Source organism: Sturnira hondurensis, unplaced genomic scaffold (genome assembly GCF_014824575.4).
Source record: "Sturnira hondurensis isolate 20B ecotype Veracruz unplaced genomic scaffold, ASM1482457v3 Scaffold0013994, whole genome shotgun sequence".
Lineage (NCBI taxonomy): Eukaryota > Metazoa > Chordata > Mammalia > Chiroptera > Phyllostomidae > Sturnira > Sturnira hondurensis.
The window spans coordinates 1,523,751-1,543,121 of NW_028086625.1; the positions used below are offsets into that span (position 1 = coordinate 1,523,751).

A 19,371-nucleotide genomic window follows, 5' to 3' on the forward strand; every position below is an offset into this window, starting at 1 on the left:
GGGGCAGGGGTGGGTGGTGGGTGAGACACAGGGTACATTTTGGCAAGTCAGTGTATGTGGCTGTGTGTCTGCATGGGACTCAAGAAACCCGCTGGGGCTCTGTGTGGATGTGCCTGTGTGAGTATGGTGTGCAGGTGAGTTTTAATGGGCTGTGTGACCAAGCTTATGTGTCAGGAGCTGTGTGAGACCCTGTGTGAGCAGTATGTGTCCCTGTGGCTTTCTAGAACCTGAGACCCTAAAGGCACTAAGCTGCTTCTGTGTGGGTGTCGAGACACACCTCATGTAACAGTACACCAAAGGGCTCGAAGGCTGGCTGTGGTTGTATGCTTTGGGGTATGCGGGTTGACAAGACTACTTGGGTGTGACTGTCTGTGTAACTGTGCAGATTTGAAGTGTACTGACAGGCTCGTTGTATTTGAGAATTTGTAAGGAGTCTAATGGACAGTATTGTGAGCACCTGTGTTTTTTCCAGCCCAAGGTTGTCTGTGAATGACTGAGGGAAGATGTGTGTGTGGTTGATTGTGAAGATTTTGTTTGCCTGGAGAGCCTGTTGCAGGGGCGGGAGTGGAGTCAGGGGTGGGTTTGCAGGGCTGGGGCCCCTCTGAGCAGCCTTGGTGCACAGCATAAGATCCAGGGGGGTAGTCATCTGGGTAGTTGGGTCCCAGGCAGGCAAGTGAGCACACATATTTCTTGGTCCCTGTGGGCACGTCCAAGTCCTGTTAACCCTGCCCCTGGCCACTTTTGCCCCGCATTTTGGCCCTGTCCTTCCTTCTTTCCTTGGTTTTGAGGTCAGGGACCAGGAATGGGATTGGAACACCTGCTGGGCCTCTGGCTCCTCTTCTTGCGGAACTCAAACTCATCCACAGTCCACACAGCCCCCTTTTCACTCTCCACTCGCACAAAACACTTGTGCAGGCTCAGGTTGTGGCGGATGGCATTCTGTGGAAGGAGGACCAGCCAGTCAGGAAGCGGGTAGGAGGAGTGGGTGGGCAGTCATCCTCTGAGGGCAGCAGTCCCCACCAGAAACCAACATCTTGCCCCTTCCCATCACATTTGCAAGCCCAGCCCGAGGCCTTCCCAGCTTGGCCCAGCACTGTGGTGGCACCTGAGGCTATTCCAGCCCTGCCACTTGCAGAGGCACTAACCTTCCAGGTGGCAGGGTGATTTCTGAAGAAGGCAAACATGCGTGTAAACCAGTGATAGATCTCATTGAGTGTCCGCTGCTTCTCAGGAGCCTCCAGTATGGCCTAGAAGTTAGGGTGTGTGGCAGTAAGGGGAGATGCTCCTCTAAATTTGGGCTGAGAGGGACAGGGGCCTACCCTGGGCCATCTGACATGGGGTAGAGTTGTGGGGACAGAAGAAGGGAGGGAGCGTGATGGTATAGGGGCAATGGATTAGACACAAGGTTAAAAGTGGGGTAAAATTGGCTGGGATGGGGTTACATAAGGGATCAGGGCTGAGGTTGGAGCAGGACCTAGCTCAGGGTTAGGGCTGGAGTTAGGTTAAAGGTCTGGGATGGAGTTGGAGTGGGGGTTCTCTGAGGGGTGAGATTTCAAGGTTTTGGAAGGTTAAAGGCCAGGAATGGGGTCGAGTTAAGGATTTGGAAGGGGTAAAGGGCCAGGCAGAGCTAAAAGTCAGGGAAGGGGTTGGTTAGATTCAGGTTGGGGTGGACTAGGGCTATTTGAAGGGCATGTGACAGGATGATGTGTGGCATTAGGTTAGGAGTCTGAGATAAGCCTAGTTATTTAGTTATTTTATAGGCCAGGGATGTGGTTAGGTTCAGGGTCAAGAATGAAGGTAGTTGTGGTGAAATTGAGGTTAGTTGTGTGTAGTTGTTAAGGGGCAGGGCTGGGTTAGTTGTGAAGTGAGACTAAGAGTCAGGGAATTTGATCTGTTTGGATCTAGGAGTGGGGTTAAGTTAAGGGGCAGTGATTACAACTTCAATGAGGTCAGGAGTCAGGATGGGTCTGGGTAGAGGACTGTGCAGCATTGCATAGGAGTTAGGTTAAGATTCAGAATTGGCATTAGGTGTGGGCCTAGGATGAAGGTCCAGGTGGGCTTTGGTGAAGGTTCTGGGAAGGCACTGGGGAGATTCAGATGAAGGGGTTGGGATGGGGTGAGGTTACGGGTCAGATAGGTGTTACAATGAAGAGGTTAGGGATGGGGTCCAGCTGGGGGATGTGTTGACATATTGGGGCTGGGGAAGATATTAGAGCAATACCTGGAAAAGGTTCAGGGCAAGGGGCAGAGATCAGGTTAGTTTGGGGGGGGGGATTTTATAGGTCAGGAAGGCAATATAGGTATAGAGTTGAGGTGGAAAGGAATGGGTTTAGGGCCCGAATTTGGCTTGCCCTGGACTGGATGATGGTTTAGGTTCAGGTTTAAGAGCAGGTCTGGGGTGAAGCCAGCATAGGGCTCCACATCTGAGGCATGCGTTTCTTCATGCAGGAATCCTCCCTGGGGGTGCTTAGAGGGAGGCTGGGACTTTGGGAGGCCGGTCCCCGCCCCCTCTTTCTCTTCTTTCTCCTTGGCCTGAGCCGCCTGCTTACCCAGCGGATGAGGGTGGCGTAGGTGAATGGGGGCCGCATGTTGTGGAACTTGAAGTAGTCCATGTTATGGAAGAACTCTGTCCAAGGGAAGAGAAGAGTCAGGCTCCATCTAACCCCCGCCTCCCCCCCCCACCCCGCTCTCTCATACCCTCCACTCTTTCCATGATCACAAATACTGTTTGCTGAGCACCTGACATTACTTGTATCACTTACTCTCTGTACCACTCCCACCAAAATGGGGCTTATTTTCTATGAGGCTTAAAAGGAGGGAAGTAACTTGCACACCAAAAGGATGTAACTGGTTTGGTGGCAGAACCAGCATACTACTTGAGTGTCCTGATCCCTGTTAAACCCACCACCCAGGCCTTTTGTGTAGTAGGGGATTGGTGAACTCGGGTGAATTGCCCCACTTTCCCTTGGCTGAGGGGAGAGCGAGATCCCTAGAAATTATATAGGTAGTTCCCTCGCATCTGATGACCAAATGGAATAGCTGAAGCCCCAACCCCCAGGAGAGTGTGCAAGCCCCAATCCCCAGGGGGAGACAGGGCCACACATCTGAGACCATAATGGGAGCTTGCAGGCTACGGAAACCCCGAGAGGAAACTTTTCCAAGCAGATGTGTTTTTCCAAAGGCCAGGTAGTGGTGGTGGGGAAGAGCAGGGTGGAGATCCCCCACCCCAATTTCATGCCAGCCTGGGGATTAGGGGTTCAGTGACACCATGCAGGGTACAGAGCATCCTTACCTGGGAATGTGCTGTGTCCATGGCTGCCCCAGAGGTGCCTCCGCACAGCAAACAGGCCACTGGGGCCCTCCTGGGGGCTGGGCCAGGCCGGAATGCTGGTGCCCGGGGTGCCAGTAGCTACAGCACAGCAGGAGCCCTTGTCAGATGACACCTGGGGAGGGTGGGGAGGGAGAGGCTGGTGACCCAGAGGCTGAAACTTTCCGCTTACATTTTAAATAATTAAGGGTTTTTTAAAAAAGCAAGGGCGCCCTCTTCTGAACTCCAGTCTGATGTGTATTCCCACAAAGCAGCATGAGCCATATTTTTCACAGTGTGGTGTGGACACTAGTGTGTGTGGCTCACCAATGCTGGGGCCACAGGCTGGGGTTGAATCGAGCCCCTCTACTACCCAACCTTGGGGGAGTCACTTAAATGTGCCTGGCCTCAATTTAACCTCATCTGTGAGTTGGGGATGACAGCAATGCCCGCGTTACAGTGGCATCATGAGGACTGAATAAGTTCACACCAGCAAAGTGATCAGAAGCAGTGCCTGTCACCCAGGGACCCCTCGTGGGCATGTTACCTGTACAGCCACACAGGGCTCTGCACTTTGTTTCATGCTCTGCAGTTGCCATATTGAAATTTGAGCCCTGCATTTTCATTTTGCTCTGGGCCCAGCAAGTTATATTGACAGTCCTGCCACTGACACACGGTCTGTATTCAGTAAGTGTCTAGCTATTTGTTTTTGTTTGGAAAACAAGATTATGATGTCTTAAGAGGTTAGGGTTAGAGGGTTTGTAAGGGGAAGGGGATAGATTCTCAAGTCTGGGCATGTTTGGAGCTGGGAACAGGGGTCCAGGGATTCCAGGGCTTGGGTGTAAGGATAGGTTCCCTGTACCCTGCAGGGCCTCTTCCCTACCCCCTTTCCCCAGTAGTCTGTGCCAACATCAAGCCTGGGGTGGCTTACCACAGATGGAGCCTTGGTCAGGGCCATCTTCCCAGCCAGGTGGGCCTGCATAGCACCCAGCTTCTCCTTCTCCACTACCAGCTGTGAGGACAGGCACAAACCTGTGAGGTCTCAACCTGACCTTTTTCCACCACCTCTTTGCACAGGCTATGGTCTTCCCTGGGAGTGCCTTTTCCACTTCCTTTCTTCATGCCAGCCCCAACCTCAGTGAGCTTGGCTTCGGGTACAGGGTGGACATAAGGTGTGCCCACCCCACCCTCCCCACCATTACCCTGTGTTCCATGTCACCTGCTTCTCCAGAGACTGCACCACCTCTTTCTGGAGGAGACACTGTGCCCTGCCCTTCTCATCCAGGAGATGGTCTGCCTGGCAGTGCCTAGGGAGGGAGAAGATTCCATGAAGGTGGGCCTGGCCTGTTGGCTCAATGTTCTGAGTGGGAAGGGCTCAGACCCTCTGGGAGGTGTCTCAGCCTCCCAACCCCCCTACCTCAGTCTTCCTCTCACACCCCTCATTCCTTCAACACATGCTACTTGGCATTTCCTTTGTGCCAGACCTGAGCTTGCCACTTGAGCCTGGCCAGGGTGTTGGAGAGGATGTTGGAAGAGTGGCAAGCTGGGAGCAGCCAGGGAGGTGAGAGCAGGAAAGGCATTCCAGGTAGAGGGCAGGCCTGGTGGTGAAGAGGACAGATTGCCATTGATAGGTGGGTAGGATCGGAGAAGGTGTGTGTATGTGTGTTGTATTTTTGTGTTATGAAGCTAAAGAGAAGCAGCAACAGCTATTTTGAGGAGCTGGGACTTTGGGGATTGACAAAATCAGGCTGGTGTGTTGGCATGAGGGGTTGCAGGGCAAAACAGTTAGTGCATATTCTGGAGGCTGTGTTTAAATCCCTGCTCTGTTACTTAGGAAGTGGGTGATCTTGATCAAGACACTTAACCTCTTTGGCCTCCATTTCTTTGTCTGTAAAATGGAAGGAAATACCTGGCTGGTGTAGCTCAGTGGATTGAGCACGGGCTGCGAACCAAAGGGTCACTGGTTCGATTCCCAGTCAGGGCACATGCCTCGGTTGTAGGCCAGGTCCCCAGTGGGGGCCATGTGAGAGGCAACCACACATTAATGTTTCTCTAACCCTCTTTCTCCTTCCCTTCCCCTCTTTCTAGAAATAAATAAATAAAATCTTTAAAAAATGGAAGTAAATAATAGTACACACTATTATGCCCCATGTACAGATGAGAAAGCCAAGTCCCAGAGAAACTAAGTAACTTGCCCAAGGTCTTACTGGTAGTGAGTGACAGAGCCTGGATTTGAATTCTCACGTTCAGCGTCTTTTATCTTGCTACTTATCAGGATGAGGCCTGAGCTGAGACCTCCTTCCACAAACTGGGGACTCCCCTGAACTGGAATGGGCCTGGGCCACTCACTTGAGGAAATCCTCTGGCTCCTCGAAGACCTTCTCACATCCGGGCCACTTGCACACGCCATTTGCCAGCAGCGAGTAGGAGCCCTGGGGCATGGTTGAAAGGGTACTGGGGGGACAGAGGGTGTCAGGGCAGGTGTCAGGGTGTCAGGACAGTGGGTGTCAAGGAATGGCAAGGCAAGGGTCCCTCCCAACCCTGCACACTGACCTGTCTTTCCTGGGTGCACTGGGGCTTGGGAAGGTGCAGAGCAGGGCTGGTTCCCTGGACACCCACTCCAGGCTGGCCACATTGATCCCTGTGGGTAGGGACCGGGGACTTCTGTAGACTATGGGCTGGGTTCTGGAACTTGGCCCACAAAGCCTCTTCTTTTGAGCTACCCACCCTCCTAAGCCTCTGGTGTTCCTAACATCCAAGGTTTCTGGCGGAACAGCTCAAAGGCTGCCATTCGTAAGAGCTGACCTTTTCACTAACTCTGCAGAGATCTGTGGTTCCGTGATTTTGACGTTATGCATCTTTCAGGTTCTGAGCCTGACATTTTTTGGAGGTTGGAGTTTCCAAGATGATAAAACCTGACATCTGACACCTGAGGGCCATGGTTCAGCAGCCTACACTGCTCACATTCAAGGACTTGGGGGCTCTAGGATTCTGTGGAGCTGTGGGGTGTAGTATTACCAGGTGGCAGGCCTGGTCGGGCCTTGAGAGAGAAGATCCCAGTGGCAGCTGTGGGTGGCGGGAGGCTGATCATAGCTGGGCTGTCCAGTGGGTGCACCTGCAGCATGGGGGTCCGGGTATGGGCATCCACTGTTGAGAGCTAGGGGCACATATGGGCTGTTGTCCAGCCTAGCTCCCTCCCCAATTCCCCCACCAGCTCCCTCACACCCCTGCCCAGTCAAGGTCGATACCTGGTGCATGAAGTGTGGCCTGTCCTGGAGGAGTGCTTGCAAGTGGGGTGAGGGACCCAGCCGTGCTCCAGAGGGTGCCACCATGACGAGGGGCACCGAGGGTAGCTGGGGGAGAAGGCAGGCAAGAGTGATGCCATCTGCATCCTCACTGTTCTACATGTCAAATTCATATGCTCCTCACCACAAGCCCCCATGGTAGGTACTATGACCATCTCCTTTATACCTATGTAGAAACTCAGGCTCAGGGAAACTGAGTGACTTTCTCAAGATCAACAAACTAATAAGTGGCAGAGCTGGCCTCAACTCTGTCATCCCACCTCTTTGGGCCCCAGCCCTTTCCTCTGTCACATGGGGATGGGGACACATGGCCATGCCTATGGGACCATGATAGGATTTCCTCTCCTGAAGAAAGGGATTGGGAGTTTGGGGAGAGCCTTGAATATCTGAGACCTGCTAAGTGGGGACTTTCTTGGCCCTGTGACATCTGCATAAGTCACAGACTTGCCTGAGACCCAGAAAACCACTTCCTGTGCTCCGGCTGGGCCCCCCGCCCAGTGCCAAAGAAAAGGTCGGCACCTGTAAGCCCAGGTACTCCACCCTGCTTGCTCCATCATGGGCCCTGGGTCTCACCTGCAGCTGTGTTGGTGGCATGGGGTTCAAGCAGGAGGAGGAGGCATGTGTCCCACCTCGGAGGTCCCGGCCCTGGAAGGTTGCCCCCGGGCCCTTGGTCCCCAGGAGGTCTGAGGCCTTGGGTGTAGCCCTCCAGCTGGGTGAGGCTCCTGGGGATGGGCTGAGCACCAAGGAAGGGGCCAAGGGCTTGGCTGGCTTGGGGTTGGGCATTGGGTTTGTGTCCGAGGTCAGGCTGTGGAGACACGGAGGGAAAGAGTTATACATGTGCTGAGGGGTGTGCAAAATACCGAACCACCTGAGCCATGCGGACACCCCCTCTGGTCAGAGCAAGCATTGGCTGGGACATGTCCCAAAAAGTCCCACAACTGGACTTCGGCTCTGGTCATGTGTACGTGCACATGCATGTGTTCACACACACACACACACATTGTTGTCGGGAACACAGGTATGCATGTGTCTGCACACATGCCCCATGTGCAGTCTTGCATAGGGATAGCACATAGCTGCACATGATGGTACAGCCCTGGTAAGGATGTGTCCTTTAGAGAGAGGTTGGGGGTTTGAGGTGGTTTGTGGGACCTCAGCAAGGGTAGGTCTCAGCTCCTTCCCCCATCACTTGAGGCTTGTCTTCAGGCCTTAGCCCTCTGGTCCTCCCTGTATCTGGCATAGGCTACACAACTTTTGCTGATCCCACTGGAGCTGGTCTGTGATTTTCTCCTGGGAGCATTATTTTACCCCAGTGACTTGAGTGAATTTGGGACAGTATTTGGGACTTGAGTGGCAGGGGGGCATGGACTCAAAGATCCCTGTGGCTGCTGTGAGAGGGACAGACTCTAGGAAGATGAGGACAGAAGCAGGGAACTAGTGAGGACACAACTGCAACAGGCCGGGTAAATGGTGATGGTGGCACAGACCAGGACAGTAGCAAGATGGTGAGGAGTGGGTGGATTCTGAGTATATTTGGAAGGTGGAGCCAGGAGAATTTTCTGGTAGCTTGGATCTGGGGGTAAGAGAGCGAGAAGGTCAAGGTGACTTCTGGGTACTAGCCTGAGAAGCTGGAGGGACAGAGCTGATGTGATGTGAGATGGCAGAGATGAGGGGAGCTGGGTACAGGGGTGATAATCCAGGTGTGAATGGACATGAAAAGTCTGGCATTAGACATATGAGTGGAAATGCTGAGTGAGCACATGGGTACAGGAGTCTAGAGTTCAGGCAGGGGTAGGGAGGGTCTGGTCATCTCTGGGTTTTGCTCTGCACAGAACTGGCACGGAGGGTGCCAGAGAGAAGGAGAGACTGTCTCTCTTGACCTGGCACCTATGGAAGTTCCTTGACTCAGCCCTCACAGGAATTTATCCCCAGATGACCTTCAAGTCTTTGCTTACGCTGTTTGGCTTGCCTGGAATGCCTGCTCTTCCTTCTCTTCCCCTATCCAAGGCCAATGCAGAAAGCCTGCCATAATGTCCCCAGAACCCCACACTTCCCAAGTGTAGGGCCTTAGTTTCTCAGAATCTCATAATCCCAGCATGAAAGGAAGTGAGAGCTGGAAGGGAATGCCTCATCCAATCTCCATTTTATTGAAGGGGACACCTAGGTGCAGCATTCCACAGTCTCATGGTGACTCGAGAGCTCCACTTCTTTCTCCAGAAAGGGTGTGTGTGAGTATATTGCACATGTACCCTGCTGTGGGGCTGTGTGTATGTGTCTCCCCGACCCACCTACAGCACAGCATTGGGCACACAGCTGCTGAGAACAGCCCAAGAGAGTACAAGAAGGGTTCTGGGGGAGAAGTTGATCCTTCCTTTCTTTGCTATCAGCCCATGGGGGTTGTCAGAACTGTGGTGCTGAGGGAGGTGGGGGTGAAAATCTAAATATACAACTCTTAGTCTCCTCTGGGGGTTAGAACTATACTGTGTGAGAAATAGGAGTCTGGGTCTGTGTAGGCTCAAAACAAGGGCCTGAGAGAATGTCAGTGACCATGAGGAGGCAAGGGAAAGAATGAGCGAATGAATGGAAGTAGAGATCAGGGTAATGCTTCTAGAATTCAAGGAATGCCAAAAATTCTCAGCAAATCATGAGAAGCTGGGAGGGAGGCATGAATACTTTCTTCCTCACAGCCCTAGAAGGAGCCAACCCTGTTATCACCTTGATCTAGGATTTCAGGCCTCCAGAACTGAGACAATAAATTTCTGTAGTTTAAGTCACTCAGTTTGTGGTACTTTGTTATAGAAGCTGGAGCAAACTAGTAGCAATTTTGGTGAGTGAGTGGATGTTTTCCACTCCTCTGGCTTGGTCCACAGAGATGGCCTGTGGTCACTTCTGAAGCTGCCTGGACACTTGGCCAGACCTTATGAGGAATCTCCTACCCAAACATATCTGGAATGGCTCAACTCAGGGAAGCAGAGATACATTCTCAGAACGGGGACATGGATATGGTCTGTCTAGTGGTGGGGTACTGGAGGGCTGGGCTTGGGCAGCCAGCTTCCTGCACTGTCTGTTGGGGCGTCCCTTTCTGACTATTTCTCAGAAGACGCATGGAGGATGTTTCTGGGACATAGATTGTATTTTCATATCGGGGTCTGCATCTGGGCCCTGTTGTCAGAGCCTCTGACTTCCCCACATTTTTCCGCCATTGACGTCATGGCGGCCGGATGCACTGGGCTTCATCGGCACCAAGGAGGAAGACAAAGGGGCAGACACCCCACCCCACGGGTTTCGTTCCGAGAATTGGCTGGCCCATCCTGCAGCTGGCTTGGCCCAGGTGTGGTGATGTGGGCGCTGGCGGATGTGGTGAGTGACGTCCATCTGGCTACCATGACAAGCCCTGGGCCCTGTAGACATGGCCCTTCTTGGTCAAGGATAGGCCCAAGATTTGAAGCTTAGGGAGTGCCATGCAGATCCCACAGATACTGGGACCCTCAGGGTCTTCAAATGGAACTATGCCAGAACCTCAGAATCACAGAACATCATTTCTTAGATTCAAAGGATCCCAGAATATCAAACTCACAGACTCTCTGGGACCTATATGGCTAACTTCTCAGTATGTGAAGGTCAGCATCCCTGGTATTCAAACTCACTGGAACTCTCTGAAGGACAGAAAGCTGACTACTTCATTGGGCCTCCCACCTACCAGGTCTGGAATTGCGGTAAACCTACCCTCAGCCTCCCTCTTAAGTTCTGTGAAGGTAGAATTACTCCCTCTACTCCTCCCAGCCTGGGGCCAGGCTCTGCCACTAACCAGCTATAACTCTCCCCAGGCTCTTATGTAAAGTGGGACAATAACAGTACCAAAGTCAATGCACATGAAACACTTAGTCAAATGCCAGTGATCAATGAATGGGCACTACAGGGCCTCCATCTTCCTGTCTATTCTGGGATAGTGTTCCTAGAATCACAGCCATTCTGCCAGAGATGGGGAGAGAAGACAGGGGAGATTGAGTCTGGCACACTTCTGGTGAGGGTCTCATGGTGGGGAGCAGGAAAAGCGCTTGTCTTTGCCAGTAGAGATCCCACCACCAGGCTCTCTGGAAAGGCCCTGGGATGGAGGTTCACAGGAACTAGTGCCAACTATGGGGACATGGCTGAACTCTGTCCATAGCCAGACCCACTGACTGATGTCCTCCCAGTAACACCACCCTTTCCCCACAAGGCCTCCTGACCCACAGGCCCCCAGGACTCCACCCAGCCTAGCTCTTGGGAAGCTGAGCCCCATACTGTGGCCATGGACCCTCTTGCTTCAGTGAGGGTTCCACCTGTGAGAAGGCAGAATGGGGAATGGCAGTAGCTGGGGAGCAGCCCAGGTCACCTTACCCTGTCATAGATGCTGAGAAGTAACTGAGACCCACAGCTGGGGAGAGAAAGAGAGCCAGAGCCCCACTGGGAGTCCTAAGATCTAAGCTTGGGTCTCAACTCTGCCTCTGTATCTCTGTGAGGACCTGGGGGAGGCCCTCCCACCCATCTCTGGGCCTCAATTTCCTCTTCTACACTGGGAAAGGGAGAAATATGGAGTAGGTGAGTGCCATGGCCCTTCTACTCTGTGTCAGGATGACTTGTTAGTTGTCTATAGGGCTTCGAATCGACAGCTGCCCCTCTACCAAGGGGACTGAGAGACAGGGATACATAGAGATACATAGAGATGGAAACAAAGAGACAGATATAAGGGAAGGGAGAGACAGAAGAAAAGGGATACAAAGAGAGATGGGAGAGACCTGAGGTGGGACAGAGATAGACAAAGAGACAAAGAGAATGAGAGAGACAGTGAGAGACACTGAGAAAAGGAGAGACAGAGTGTGTGTGTGGGACCAATAGCATTCATATGTGTGTGCATGTATATGTGTGGTGTGTGTGTGAGTGTGTGTGTATATATAGATATATGTCTCTCCATATATATATATATGTCTCTCCATATATATATGGAGAGAGAGAGAGAGAGAGAGAGAGAGAGAGAGATGCTCCAAATAAGAACAATTGCTGGCCTCTGGCTGGAGGAACTGATGCTGCCTGAAATGATGAGGAGTAACAAATGGCAAGATGGGTGCCACACCCAGGTCTGGGTATGGTATGGTATGGTAATGCAAAGCAACAATCAGTGAAGTGGTGTAGTTCTGGTGTAAGAGCAGACACTGAGGAACAGAATAGAATAGAAAGCTCAAACACAGACCCACGGCTAGAGGAACTGGAGTTTGTGATCAAGGTGACATTTCAAACTGGGGGACAGTGTAGGATAAATTGGTTAACCCACATTTCTGGGATAATTAAGGGAAAATAAAGCTATTGAATGAATAATCAGTTCATTTTCCCAGTAACCCCTCCCTGCCCAGTTTGAAATGTCAGCATCATCATATATACTAAAATAAATTCTAGATCCATTAAAAAGATAAATAATAGTATCTAACATGGACCTTGCATTTATTGTATTCAGGTCCTATGCTAAGTACTTAATATCATTAATAGATTTAATCCTCACAACTATCTCTGAGGCAGGCACTATTATAACCATCACAGTATGTGTGAGGAAATGGAGATACAGAGAATTTAAATACCTAGTTAAAATTCACACAGATGGGTTGGGGTAATTGTCGGTTTGTCCCAGACAGTTTTAATCTCTACAGTAAATGGAAAAAATAAAGCCATAAAAGAGATGAGAAGCCAACACGTGTGAACATTTATCTCATTTTCAAGTGGGAAAGGACTTTCTAAGCACAAAACCAGAGACAGTAACCACAGAAGAAAAGACTAAACTATTTGACTATATAAAAACATCACAAGTACCACAAAACACTGTAAAAAATAGAAAAAGCAAATATTTGATATATATGCATGGCTTATAGGAGGTTAATATCCTTTCTAAATAAATACTCTTTCTAAATGTGATAAATCAATAAGGAAAAAGATGAACACCTTATTAGGACTAAGGACACCAGACCCTCCAAAAGCATAAATGGTCAATGAATAGTATGAGTAATCAAAGAATGTAAATTTCAACAATGTGGTAGTATTTTTTCTCACCTGTAATGTTAAGAAAGGATTAAAAAATGATAGTACCCACCCAAGGTTAGCATGAGTAGAGGAAGTATAAAAAACAGGACAACCTTTTGGAAGAACAATTTGCAGACAGGGTCAGAAACCTTATAAATGCACACACACTTTGCCTCAGCAACTCCATTTCCAGAAATCCAAGGAATTAATCAGGGATGATCTTGGTAAAAACTAGAAACAACCCAAATATCCAAAGATAGGCATTTGGTGTAACCAATTATGGTTCATGCCAATGTGAGGTCAGTTTTGACAGTCAGGAAAAATCATGTGTTGAAACAATTTCTGATCTACAAAAATGCTCTTGTTTATTGAATAAAGCAGGAACAAAGACAATGGATAGCATGGTTCTAATTTCGTTAAAAAAATACTAACAGCTAACACTTAGTGAGCACTTGCTAAGCCTGCAGGGATGAGTTCACTCCAGGCTTGAACAGCCTGTTCTGTTCCTGGATATGGACTCTGGACGAACACACACACACACACACACACACACACACACACGATCCTGAGACTAGGACCACACAGTTAAACCATGATAGACAATGGTATGAAATGTCCCACAGGAGGGTCTTCTTTCATACAGTGCAAGGACAAGTTCAAAGTTCAGCTAAATCCTGAGACTCACCCGATAGCTCACAATCCACCTTCAATCGGAGCAAACAGAATTGACGCCCATTCTTATAAAATTAAAGTGTCCTCATGATCATTACTCAACACACTATTATTGAGTGTCAATAATGGTGTATAAAGTTCTGTGCTGTATGCTGGATAGGAAGGCAGGCAGAGGAAGGCAAGACAAGAGAGCAAGCGAGATGGTGGGAGAAAGGCTGAGGAAAAGAGACTGAAGGAGTGTGGTCAAGATGGAAGAAACAGGCAGGGAAAATGCTCAGAGAAGATAAAGACAGAAGGATGGAGATTCTGAGTACTAGGAAAACAAACAGAGAAAAAGAGGAGCAGAAAAACACAGAATGAGTGAGACGGGGCAAATAGAGACAGAGGGATGGGAGATATCGAGAGAGAAGAGACGAAGAGAGGTGAGAGATATAGTTGAAATTTCCAGGCATACCTGGACAGTGTTTCGAGTTATTTAAAGCACGGCAATTCAAAAGGATTGGCAGTTGACATTTAAAAAAATTTGCCCTGAGTGGTGTGGCTCGGTGGATTGAGCATCGGCCTGTAAACCAAAAGGTTTGTCAGTTTGATTACCGGTCAGGGCACATGCTTGGGTTGCGGGCCAGGTCCCCAGTTAGGGGCATGTGAAAGGCAACTGATTAATGTTTCTCTCACACATCAATGTTTCCTTCCCTTTCTTTCTCCCTCCTTTTCTCTCTCTCTAATAATAAATAAATAAAAATTTTTAAAAAATCCTACTTATCAACATATCAATTTACTTATCTTTGCCTCCACCCAAGTATTACGTACTTTACCTATCATTTTTCTGGCATTTATTATTACTATTATTATTTAAAAAAACACCTTACCCGACCAGGACCACAGTAGCTGCATGCGTTTGCACTATACTGGAGGACCCCTGACCCTCCAGTGCCTACCTCATTGCCATCTCTTCCATTGGACCTGCATCTGGTGGGGGAGAGCGGGGACACTCACCTTGGTGAAGTGGACTGACAGAAAAGGATCAGCCTGGCTTGTGGGAAACTGTCACATATCAAAAACAACTTTGCTTTTATACCGAGAAGAAAACCCACGGTGTGGAAGCCACAGACCTCTCTCTTCTAATAATCCAATTTTTTTTTCGATGACTGTGTGCACTGATAATCACAGGGTGGGGGGGGGTTCTCATAGTTTTCTCTCTCTCTCTTGCTCTGTTTCTCCTCTTCATGATTTTGAGACTTAAACGGAAATTTTGGTTTTTTTCTTTGCCCTTTAAGATTCATCTGAAAATACGATTTCTTCCCCTCACCACAGAGGTGAGAGGTATCAATGAGATAACAGGACTCATGAGAAACCACAGTTTTTAAAACAAAAGTGTGTAGAGTTAGGGAAAAAAACAAGGGAAAAGAACTCAAATCACAGGGTCATCACAGACATGCAGAGATACTACTCTGTGAATGACAGGATATTTGAGGGTCTCTGGGGGAAAAAAAGAGAGGCACTAAAGCCATATGTGTGAGTGGGAAATACCAGGGAAATGGAATAAAGCTGGGTTTCCAGAGGCTTTGCCCTATTCCAGGCCTCAGTTTCCCCTTAGGCGGAATTGATATGATCATTACCAGTCTTACTGCCCACAGTAGGGGAGCTCTGGACACACTTGCAACCCATCTTTCCACAGTGGGTGAGGGGCATAGAAGTTACTTCATGAAGAAAAAAGCAGGGAGTCCTCTCCATCTCCTACAATTGACCGAATCAAAGAGTCTGAGAACCACTGGCTTCCAGAATCCACTGAGCATCACTGGGTGAGGACAGGGAGTAAAGTCTCTCTGAGCTCGGGGCCTAAGAGCTCAGACCCAGAGGCCACCCTACAGGGAAGGTCCTGACCAGGATCCCACCGTTAATCCCAGCACTCATCCTCACAGAACCCAACTCTCATTTAGTCAGGGACACCATGGCCTGACGCTGCCGAGGCCCTCGGCCTCTGCAATTTTCTACTTTAACCACCCCCCCCCCCAATTTTCCAAGGTTTTAGGATTCCAAATATCTGCCACCATCCCTGTAGCTGAGACTTATCTGGAATTCTCAGTGTGCCAGACTCAGAGCTGAACACTTCTCAGAAATGGTCATATTCAATCCTCACCAAAGCCTGTTCAGGTCCATCTTGTCATCATGGCCATTGTACAGGTGGAGAAGATGCACAAAGTAGTCAAAAAACTTGTTCCAGATCACAGAGCTGGAGGGTGGAGGCCCTGCCTTCCTTGGTCCTGGGCTTTGAAACTCCCAAGTTTCCTTGAGCCCAGTAGTCTCAGGTTTCAAATTCCACAGTGCAATTACAGGGAGGTTCTAAGATTCTTCTGGAGGGCTTGAAGGTTGTGCAATTTTAAGGTTGTCCAAGGATTGGTGGTTGCATTTCCTCACCTCAGTGAGAATCCGCTCCAACCAACGCTCAACAGGGGAAACCAGTGTCCAGGGGCTTCTCCTGACAGGCCGTGGTTGAAACTTTCAGTCCCCAGTTCGCCAGTACCCTGCATGGCCTGGGATTCTGTCATCCATTGTTCACTCCAACCCATCTGCAAGAGCAGTTTCAGGCCTGGAAAAGAGAAATTGGAAACATCTTTTTATTCACATGGCACAAATGTAGTGGCCAAGATCCACCCCTTCACCCCTTTACCTCCTTTCCTCCCCTCACCTTCCAAGCCCTCAAAAAAAAAAAAAGGAGAGCCTCTTTCCTCAACTCAGACTCACCTTTGTGGAAAAGCCCAGAGGGGGCCTGATGGTATGGCTTTGTGAAGATAAGAAAAAAAAAAAAGGTGAATAGAAAAAAAAAGATCTAAAAAAATCAGCCTACAATGACAATTTAAAAAAAAAGACCCAACCCTCCCTACCATTAGTTCAAAACAAAACTTTCACTGGTTGAGGCTTCTGAGTTGGTGGGACACATCTGTGACCCAAAGATGGCCTGAGTGCCAGGCATCCAGGGGATACACCAAGGTGGGATGAGGTCCTCAGGTTGAGATCTTTAGGGACCCTTTGTACTGCAGGGGCTTAACAGATGTGGCTTATAGTTGGGAGCAAGAAAGGGGGAGGATTGTGTTTGTCAAAAAGGAGCCTGGGAAGCTAACTTTAGAGATGTCCCCAAGGTTAATGACCCTTTGATCCCTGTGGACTTGGGCCTGAACATTTCTTACACCTGCTGTGCAAGTATTAACCAGGCCAATTCTAGAAGCCAAGGTCTCATTCTCTGCCCCAGGTCCTGCCCCTCCTGAGAAGGGGTTGGTTTTCTCTTTCAGGGTTAGAGGTATACGATGAACCCCTCCTATGCCCTTTCAGATGATCTCTCCCTTACTGTCAGAGGAGTGGCAAGAGAAATAGGAGGAAAACTGAGTGAGAGTAGTGGCCCAAAGAGTCCCTGGATGCTACCTGAGTGGACCTCAGGGTGGGGAGCTGTGCTGCTGCTGCTGCGAGACAGGATCCTTGCAGAGTGAGAGCTGGGGGTCAGGTAGGCAGAGAGGGGCAGAGTTCACTACTTCTTCTCTGTATTGAGCTACATCCTCTCAAATAAAGGCTTCTGAGGGACAATTGGCAGGATTAAACAAAGTGGTGGGTGAAAATCCCCAGAGAAGGGGGCCTTTGACAAAGACTTGAAGGAAATAAGGGAGGGGGCCATGTAGACATCTGAGTAATTCCAGACGAAATACGCAGTGCAAAGGCTCTGAGGTGGGAGTATGCCTGGTTTGTGTAAGGTGTACTTAGGAGGTCCATATGGCCAAAGTAGTGTGAATGAGAGGAAGAGGGGTAGGAGGTGAGGTCAGAGAGTGGACAAGGGTGGGGAGTTAGCTGATGCAAGATCTCATAACCCATGGTGAGGACTTTGGCTTTTATTCTGAGTGGGGAGGAGTCCACAGGAGAATTGTGAGCAGATGAGGGACATGAACTGTCTTGGAATCTAACAGGATTTCTCTAATTGTTTTTTTAAATATGTTTTATTGATTATGCCATTACAGTTGTCCCATTTCCCCCCTTCATTCCCCTCCACCTTGCACACCCACTCTCCCCATTCCCCCCCTTTAGTTCATGTCCACGTGTCACAAGTTCTTTAGATTCTATATTTCCCATACGAATTCCTCTAATTGTTGAGTACAGAACTGACTATAGGAGTGAGAGTAGAAGCAGAGGGACCAGAGAGAGGGAGGCTACTTCAATAGTTCAAACGACTGATGGCGATGTTGGCAGTGGAGTGGGTAAGGAAAGTGGATTTGGGAAATATTGTAAATGGAGAGCTGATAGAATCTGTTGAAGGATGAGAGTCTGGGGGCTACACTTGGACACAGACAATGCCCTAAGTGGGTAGGCAGGAAAGAGTCCTTGGATTACTTACCAGTTTGGACTTTTAGGTGATAAAAAATAAAGTTCTATCTCATTTAAACGCCCATTTTTTCATGATTTTTTCTCTTATGTGCAGTGGAACATATTCTTCCCTGACCCATGATTGGACACTGAGACATGTGGGGGAAGGGGAGGAAGGTGGCTGCTAGGGAGACTTTTTCCTAGGGATGCTGTGGGTCAAAACCTCACATACAGTAGGTGTTCAGTAAATCCTCCCAGGATGGAGGAGAAATGTATGATTGGATATGTTCAGTGGAAAAAAGCTACAATTCAGTTCCAACAGGAGGTGAGACCTCAGAGGGGGAGTGGAAGGAATTGACTAGACGGAGGAAGCACAAATAATAGTGCTCTTGGGAGAGGGAAGAGTAGAAGAGATGGAGACAAAAAGGAGGTGAGGCCAAATAAGGTGTGCAGGGCCAAGTCGGGCAAGAAAGACAGGCCTTGGATTTGCGATTACTGTAGTCAGTGCCTGCCAACATGCCCAATCAAATTTTGGTGTGGCGAGGCTCAGTGTTTTTGCTGACCTGGTTAGAAAAAGCTAATCTTCCAAAAAAGTTCAATTTCTCACTTGGCCATTCATTCAGTAATGGTGCCAAGTCCTGGGGAATGCTGAGGATGACAATGCTGAGAATGCCTTAGGGGCATTCTTGGCTAGTGGCACTCAAGCAAAGGCTTGGAGGTGGGCCAAAGACATCCAACAACTGCGACAGGACAGTCCGTTTTGCTTTCTTAGATCTCACACTAGGGTGCAGTCTAAGTCTTCAGCTTGGGGATTCACAGCTTGGGGCAATGGGGAGTCACAGAGGGTTAAGGAGAAGGTAAATGTTCTGTTTCTTGACTACCCTACAGCCCATAGACTCCTACGCACTGTCCTCTCTTCTGGCTTCCTTATTGACTTTTCATCCTCTCCTTCACGCCACCTATAACATTCCGGTTGGCTCTGCTCTTTCACGTCTCGCCCTAGTGTCACTTTGAAGGTTCCACTTAGCTCTGGCTCCCCTATTGGCTATCTGCCATCTCTCTTCCTTGCTCCCGCCTTCACCACCCACCCCCATTGGTTCTCCCCCTCCAGTCCCGCCACCAAAGGCACTCATACACCGCCTCTCCAGCTTCTTGCAGCCTCCTTATTGGCTAATTCCGCTCTGGCACCGCCCCTTGAAGGCTTGTGCAAGCTCACGAGAACCACCATTGGCCATTATAGTCACCCCTTCCTTACGCTTTTGGCGCGTGGCTCCCCATTGGTTGTTCTCTGTCTCTAGCTTCCATCCACTACCTGCCTACGCAATGCTGGGGCCCCTACTTTTCGGACCTCTGTTTGCTGCCTGCTGCCCCTATCGCCTGTAGCCATTCCATTTCCCCCGCCGCCCAGATGCCAGTCCCGCCCGTACTTCCTCATTAGTTGTTCTACTTCTCTATCTCAGACCCTACACCCCCATTCAGTCCTCATTGATTCCCCGATCATCCCGCCTTCTACACCGCCCACTCTCGGGCATTCCTATTGGCTGTGTGGTTCTCCGGCACTCGATTCACCGGTTACGTCACCGATGCGCGGCTCCCCATTGGCTGGCTGATACACCTGTCTTCATCTAGCTGCCTGCCCCCGCTCAGGCCTTTCCATTGGCTGCTAGCCCCTTCAGGCCCTGCCCCCGCCGG

At 49.7% G+C, this 19,371-nt stretch overlaps 1 protein-coding gene across 5 annotated transcripts; it reads right to left on the reverse strand.

Moving 5' to 3' along the window:
- Window positions 1–56: 56 nt before the first annotated feature.
- FOXP3 (forkhead box P3) lies at window positions 57–16,359 on the reverse strand. 5 transcript variants are annotated; one of them, XM_037062484.1, is made up of 14 exons: window positions 16,078–16,359; window positions 15,751–15,922; window positions 7,186–7,417; window positions 6,556–6,660; window positions 6,326–6,464; window positions 5,861–5,948; window positions 5,657–5,761; window positions 4,792–4,905; window positions 4,527–4,614; window positions 4,239–4,319; window positions 3,293–3,443; window positions 2,550–2,626; window positions 1,146–1,247; window positions 57–939 (listed from the first exon to the last, which is right to left on the reverse strand). In XM_037062484.1, the coding sequence occupies exons 2-14, from the start codon at window positions 15,900–15,902 to the stop codon at window positions 790–792; spliced, it is 1,584 nt and encodes a 527-aa protein (XP_036918379.1). In that variant the 5' UTR covers window positions 15,903–15,922; window positions 16,078–16,359; the 3' UTR covers window positions 57–789. The 5 variants fall into 5 exon arrangements, with proteins under 5 accessions (XP_036918379.1, XP_036918381.1, XP_036918382.1 ...); XM_037062486.1 differs by having other exon boundaries at window positions 6,326–6,422; window positions 16,078–16,149; XM_037062487.1 differs by lacking the exon at window positions 4,792–4,905 and having other exon boundaries at window positions 16,078–16,148.
- Window positions 16,360–19,371: the final 3,012 nt, after the last annotated feature.